Source organism: Ooceraea biroi, chromosome 6 (genome assembly GCF_003672135.1).
Source record: "Ooceraea biroi isolate clonal line C1 chromosome 6, Obir_v5.4, whole genome shotgun sequence".
Taxonomy (NCBI): domain Eukaryota; kingdom Metazoa; phylum Arthropoda; class Insecta; order Hymenoptera; family Formicidae; genus Ooceraea; species Ooceraea biroi.
Window position 1 is genome coordinate 14,184,720 of NC_039511.1, and position 7,790 is coordinate 14,192,509.

General features: G+C 39.4%; 1 protein-coding gene across 1 annotated transcript; it reads left to right on the forward strand.

The window, feature by feature from the left end:
- Positions 1-5: 5 nt before the first annotated feature.
- Positions 6-7,329, forward strand: LOC105276697. Its single transcript, XM_011334525.3, has 8 exons — positions 6-507; positions 581-736; positions 2,016-2,363; positions 4,869-5,036; positions 5,113-5,309; positions 5,384-5,558; positions 5,623-5,785; positions 6,768-7,329. The coding sequence occupies exons 1-8, from the start codon at positions 436-438 to the stop codon at positions 7,181-7,183; spliced, it is 1,695 nt and encodes a 564-aa protein (XP_011332827.2). The 5' UTR covers positions 6-435; the 3' UTR covers positions 7,184-7,329.
- Positions 7,330-7,790: the final 461 nt, after the last annotated feature.

The following is a 7,790-nucleotide window of genomic DNA, read 5'->3' on the forward strand; positions in this document are numbered from 1 at the left end:
GTAGAAATATTTCGTTACGTTACAATCGTCAATGAAACATGCCCGTTTTTGCAACTCCTTGTGCCTTATAGATATCATTTTTTTAAAAAACATTTTTTAACATTTCTTCCAACTGCACTTGATGCATATAATTATTTGCAACTGACTCGCAATATCATTCTTGAGATTGCAAAAATATCGAAGGTCATTCGTGCAATCGTGTAACCACGTTTACGAGCCGTGCACGGGTATATTGAAGGAAGCCTCCATCGACCCATCGGCCGCACGTAGCAACGTGTTGACGCAATACCGCGCGTAACAAACGGTGGTAAAGTGATTCGTTTGCACACAAATTGCTATAGTGTCGCGGCTCTTGCACAACGGGTATACGTTTGAAAGTACGTTACACAGAGTGCAAAGCACAAAGTATAATAACAATAATCATTGTAATCGAAAATGCCTGGAATCGCGAGCGCGACTGGCCTCCTCTCGGCACGAACTCAGCCGGTTCGCAGGCTCAAGCCCAAGGTGAGAAGAAACTTGTGCTGAATATACAAAATCTGGACGTTTTATTTCATTCAAAGATCACGTATATCCGTAGAACGTGGAGTTATCGGGTCACGTCAAAACGGCGCCATTCGCCCTCCGACCGTTCGCTGGTCTTTTCAACCCTTATCCCTACAGTTGCTCGGTATTGTGCAACCATCCGGCGGATTGCGAGGCGAAAGAAGTAGTACGGCGCGCTAAAGATACATGGGTAAGGAATTTATCCATTGGCGGAGAGTGGTTGTTTTATAGAATTTGTTAGAGGATGCAAAATATCAAAATATTTTATCTGTGTTCTGTTATAAGGTTGTTAATGACCCAGTAAGCAAAATGTGTGCAATCTGCCAGCAGATTGGCAACAGATTACTGCAGAAGTTGATAGCGAATTGGCATCCGTTGTGTCCGCGTTAGGATAGCGATCTGCCAGCAGAGCCTGCTAACAGACTCTAACGGCAGATCGACAGCGGAAACCGAGCAGAATCTGCAGCTTTTGGCCATTCATATTTACGATATATTAAAGCATGTGTTTACTTTTAACACACTATAAATTGTTAAAAGAACGCATTTGTTTGTTAAATTAAAGTACATTTGGCTTGATGTGTCTTTCTGACAGTTCGTTGCGTAATCTCTCTCTTATTGTTAATTTGTTCTAATCCGAAGTCCGAATTTTGCTTTCGAACTTCAGATTGCTCGTGGCGTGCGTGAACTACATGGACGTTGTCCATGGGAGCCTCTGTGCCGCGAGTGCAAAAATTTTCAGAAAAATTAATATTATCATGCCAAGGCGCGTATATTAACTTATATAACTGTTAGGCTAAATCTCAACATCGAGTAAGAACTCGACGTGTGCACCGCATAGAGGTGCGGAACGAAAACACATATTCATAGCCGTGTAAATTTGAATACTGTCAAAAGCTGCGGATCCTGTTCGGTTTCTGCTGCCAATCTGCCGTTAGATTCCGCGCGCGCGGGTCTTGCTCGGTTTCTGCTGCCAATCTGCCGTTAGATTCCGCGCGCGCAGATCTTGCTCGGTTTCTGTCGACAATCCGACTTCGAGCCATGTTTGCAGATTCTGCTCGGTTTCTGCCGCCAATCTGTTCTTAGATTTTGTGAGCAAGCTCTGTTACATTTCTGGCAGCAATTTGTCGAATTAATCGTTAATAACAACTTCTGTATCAAATTTGTTGTCTTTTGGCTGGCAATAGTTGATAGCAGATAGTTAGCATCATCTGCTTTCGGCAGACTTAGCTATCTGGGGATCTTTTTGTTATTTGAAAGCGTGTTTTGTATCAAAATATATTTGCCGCGCTTAGGTAACGCGAAGATGAATTTTAAAAGTTCCAATTTCTCTCCTTTTTTGGTGAAATTGCAAGTTTGTGTTGAATTATAATTTGGATGACTACTGTCATGATGAGTTGATCAAGATTTCAAAATTTCTCGGCGTGTTCGTTTTTCGTATCAATAATGATGCATTTTTTAAATAATATTAGGCAACCGAGGGGAAAGCTCTTTTATTGCCGGAGGAAGTGGAAATGATACGGAGTAGCTTGTTGGCGGTGGGCGCAGGTGGAGGCGGAAGTGATACGGCAGCTGGAAATGCCAACGACGGTGGCGAGGGATATAATACAGAGGCGACTGTCTCCGCAGTACCCGAGGAGTTCTTTCGCAAATATACGGAAACCGACTCGCGACCTTTAACTCCGGCACCCACGCTCGCTAGCGGGCCAACGGCATTAACTGGTCGCACAAGTCAGGAGCATTTACCGGCGACTTGTAATCCGCGTGAGCGCACTACCCTTATTCTGGATCTTCGAGCCAATCCGTACAGTCAACAGGTGGTTGGTAACAGATGCACAGTATCTATTCGCTTGATAAGCTGTCGCTCTTACAAGTAACGCTACCCAAGTGCCACTCGCCGATTTTCTTGAAACTTTGCACACACGTGGTACATCGAAAAACATTAGACACGTGTCTTTTTATTTGTGCTAACAACGCATTTTAAGGTTAGAAAACGCGTTCGAAAATTTAACACTCTACAGGGTGTCCCGGGTTTGAACCGACAAACTGCGGGAGCATATTCTACTAGTGGAAATAAGAAAAAATTCTTATATCGAGTTTGCTTAGAAATGCTTTGTTACAAAGTTATAAACCAATATTGAAAAGAAATATCAGATAAGTAACAACGGATTTTTTCACAAAAATAAAAATTATCTACGCAATGATTTAGTGACGCATTTCAAAATGTTGTCCTTGCACATCGATACAAGCTAGACACCGACGTAGTACAGAATTTGTTACGGTACGACATTCCTGAAAATTTTGTTGCATCTCAGTAACTGAATTAGTAATTCGTTGCTTTAAATCTATCTGGTACTCTCCTGTTAGGAAATCTACGTTGATACTCTCGTACGGCAGCTCGTGCATTTCCGTCACAGAATCCGTACACGAAATGAATATCGGTGTATTCCTCATTTGAAAACACTTTTGGCATTCTGATAGTAATTGCTAGTTGACACGACGATTGAAATCTAACAGCTACTCTTGTGAAAGTAACAATCATACTGAATCGTTTCAACATAGTGAACATGAATACACGTGAATACACGTAACATAAACATCTTGGACCTTCCAAATTCTACACTATGTTCCGTTGTTACTTATCTCATATTTCTTTTCAATATTGGTTTATAACTTTGTAATAAAGCATTTCTAAGCAAACTCGATATAAGAATTTTTTCTTATTTCCACTAGTAGAATATGCTCCCGCAGTTTGTCGGTTCAAACCCGGGACACCCTGTATAGCACAATGGTAACTAACGCTACTCCTGAGCGTTATTCTCTTACAGCTTTTACGACATTACTCTATTATGATTTCATTGTCTGAATGTTTGGTATTAATTTTACGAGATTCGGAATGGCAGATTCAAAATCGCGGACCGAAATCGCCGAATTTTCAAAAATTTATTCGAAGTCAGTGACTGTTTACAATGTTAATAGTAGTTTGACAAAATTTCAAATTTCATAAACCTGTCTTCAGCAGATTAAATTGCTTAAAATTTCGTTAACTTGATTTGTTTGTTTCCGTCGTTTGAAATATTGTCAAACTACTATTAACATTGTAAACAGTGATCTCGAAAACCACTACAAAAATGGTCTTTGAAACTAATTTAAAACAATTGGAATTTGGGTCCGCCATTTTGGATGCACCATATTGAATTTGCCATTTTTCATCCTCCACCTCTAGATTGATATAACTGTTACCACAATCGTAATCACGGGTCTAAAACACTTCTTCGAAACTGACTTTGAATAAAAGTTTTGAAAATTCTGCGATTTCGGTCCGCGATTTTGAATCCGCCATTCCGAATCTCGTAAAATTAAGGGGAAGCTGGAGCTGCTAGTGAACTATTTTTTCACTATAGCGATGGTAATTGCAGTTTCGAAAATTCTCTTTATTGCTTGTGCAGAATAAAAAATCCTTTTCCATAAATGAAGTATAGATAGAAAGAAAGCCCGCTCTACAGGACTTTATATTCAAAATGGCAAAAAGTTAAAAACTTGCATTTGTCTTTTCTAACTTTTTTCCATTTTGAGTATAAAGTCCTGTAGAGCGGACTTTCTTTCTATCTATACTTCATTTGTGGAAAAAGATTTTTTATTCTGCACAAGCAATACATCGCTATAGTGAAAAAATAGTTCACTAGCAACTCCAGCTTCCCCTTAATGCCAAACATTCAGACAATGGCTGTGTCGGCAGAAAAAGCTGCTTTGCAACCGTTGTAAAATTCATGAATATGATTTGCGTATGCTTTTAGATTCAATCAAGATTAAGCGCATACGCCAATCAGATTCACGATTTTTACAACGCTTGCAAAGCAGCTTTTTCTGTCGAACGCAGCCAATAAAATCATAATAGAGTAATGTCGTAAGAGCTGTAAGAGAATAACGCTCAGAAGTAGCGTTAGTTACCATTGTGCTACAGTGTTAAATTTTCGAATGCGTTTTCTAACCTTAAAATGCGTTGTTAGCACAAATAAAAACAAATAAAGACACGTGTCTAATGTTTTTCAATGTACCACGTGTGTGCAAAGTTTCAAGAAAATCGGCGAGTGACACTTGGGTAGCGTTACTTGTCAGTGTAACTAAATAAATAATTATTTAAAAAATAGGTATTTATTTTTATATAATAATAATAATAATAACAGAAGCTTTTTGGGAAAACTTTCTAAAAGTAAGGAGAACATAAGTGCACACGTAAAGAGTTTAGATTTCCATGTAAAAATCTGGAAAAATCAATCAAATTACGTAATGCTGAATTTATGCAGAAGTATTATCGATTTTAGGATACTGAGACTTTTAGTTGGCATGCTCTTACGCTTGAACCACCACCGGTACCTCGAAAGACCGAAATATTCATTTGCAAACCGATTCCACGATCGGCGCAACGTACAGCGATACTTGCTCCGCCTCCTCCATCCCCGCCTTCATCCGCCATTGAGACATGCGATACGGTAAATTTATTATCTCCGTTTATTCTCTTATTCAACGTATTTTGTCAATGTGAAAAATATTATTGCTCGTCGAAAGAATTCGTCCAAGAACGCAGAAAAGGATGTCGACAGTGACGAGGAGCAACAATCCGCAATTACTCGACGGGGAAAGCGATTGCGTAAAAGAAAGAGTAGGAGGGGCTCGACTTACGGTCAACAAACGGAAGTTCGCGATCCGCTCGAACCCGTGGTAACGCAAGTTTCGCAGACCGAGGATACATCGCGACGATCATCGTCGGTATTCGTAAAAATTGTGCGTTTGCTGTAAAAAGTATGAGAAAAATAATTTTTTTAACAAAAATGTACAGATTGCAAGTGGAGGAGACTAATGAAATCGACAGCTCGAAGTCTCCTAAGAGAACGTCCGCGCAACCAATCATCGTCGCTCACGTGATGCCCGAGAGTTTCCTCGCGCCTGAAATACTGAAGTATTTGTCCAGAGAATTGGATCGCGAGAAGGTCGAGGCAGAATTCTCAATTAAGGTAAACGCAGTTTCACAACTTCTCAGCAGCTAAATCCGTTTTCAACAATGTTTGACCATTTTAGAGACGAATCGCCTTGGAGGAAGCACTGCGGGTGAAAGGCGACGTCTACTCGACCTTACGTGGGTCTCGTCAGCCTAACGCTGGCACGGGGACGCAAAACGCCCCCCGAGTATTCTCCCGTCAAGTAGTACGGTTCGAGTTACTCGATGGCCAAAGTCTTCGCGGTATGTCGTGTTGCAAACTGATTTATAAATATTACACGTTATTATATCTATTGATACTTTGGATAGATCTGGTGACTAACGAGTGCGCTTAAGGGGGGAGCCTGCTTTAGAACGTTGAAAATAAGGTATAATTTTACGAATTTTTTTAGAGAAACTATACAGCGGATCATTATAAAACTTTGATGCATTTATTAGTACATGTTTAAAGATAAAAAAAATTATTTTTTTATTTGAATATATCGCCTGTAGAGGTCGTCCTGGAGGCATCTTAGTGCAGCCGGCATTGTAAATTGGCGAGCATTCTCCTGCCTCCAAATTTCATCCAAACTGAAAAATTGAAATATTTCCTCGTTATTTATGAATTCCCATCGTCGATGAACCTTTAATATTCATAAAAACATTAAGTTAAACAATTATTTTTGCATGAAAAAGTTCAAAAACTTTGCCTAAAAATCGTACTTTTGTGTTCTAAGCTCCACCATTTTGGCACTTTTCAACTTTTTTCTTCTCTCTTTGGTTCATCGACGATGGGAATTCATAAATAACGAGAACACATTTCACTTTTTCAGTTTAGACGAAATTTGGAGGCAGGAGAATGCTCACCAATTTGCAACGCCGGCGACGCGGCTGCACTAAGATTTCTCCAGGACGACCTCTACAAGCGACATATTCAAATCAAAAAATAATTTTTTTTATCTTTAAACATGTACTAATAAATGCATCAAAGTTTTATAATGATCCGCTGTATAGTTTCTCCAAAAACAATTCGTAAAATATACCTTATTTTCAGCGTTCTAAAGCAGGCTCCCCCCTTAATAGGATGACAGCTTGTACGAATGTCGATTTCACATTACAGCTTTTGTTTAAGTTATAGAACATTAAGAACATTAAAGACAGTTTATAAATCAATGTATATTTTCTCATTGCTTTCTATTGATATTTAATCGATATATGGCACATGATAGAGACATAATTGTTCCAGGGTTAACATCGCTACAGTATCTTAATAAACACGCGTATGTTACGTCAGGAAGGAAGTTGATATTCGGCCGGATATTCAATAGATTCATCGAGGAATCGTCGTACAACGCGCGACGCATTTCGCCGAATGATATCGAGGAGGCTCTTCAGGAAGTGATCGGCAAGGCGTTGACGGACGAGCAGAAATTTTATCTCAAGTCCGTAATGGGTGAGGTAACAGAACCGTTGGATTTTAGGGAGTGGTGCGGCCTGTGCGCCGTTGTCGAGAGGCTATTGTGTCCCTTGCCGTCGAGGGAAAGCGATCCACCCGTATGGCTCGAAAGGGCGGACTTCGAAGGTCTGGAACGAAGGCTCAAGTCGGCTGAATCGGTGGATTCCACGTTGGCATTATTGTTGAAGGAGATTCGTGACAGATAACACCGTGTCGTGTTTTCTTATCATACATATTCTTTTATCACAGTGATCGCTAATTATAATGCTCGTGCCGTGAGAGTCATACGACGAGATCAAATGTTACTTGTCGGTACAAGCCTAAAAAATAAAGCTTTTCACGGTTCTACAAACGATCCCTTTATATCTAAACAAATTGCACAACAGATAAGTTTAATAGTTTGATATTCCGCGGAAAAACGCGCATAACTGATGAGTATTAAATTCATTCATAAATACGACGGAAACTATTATTATTAGAATATGCACTATCGGGGTATCGATTATCATTAATACGTGTGAGATTACATATCGAAATAAAATCGGTCCTCTATAGGTGTAATTAAATTTCAACCGTTACGGTATGTAAAAATGTGGGTTAATTAATTCATGACACTGATATGTAATTCTTTTCCGTACAACTGTTCGATTGGACAGACTTAACTAATTTCGTTACACCGCATGCGTTATTGCAATCAATATAAAGTTCACGACCCGTTTAAACATAATATATATATATATATATATATATATATATATATGTATATAGAGATCATAAATACTTACGCGCTTTTAGAATCGATCTACTAACACG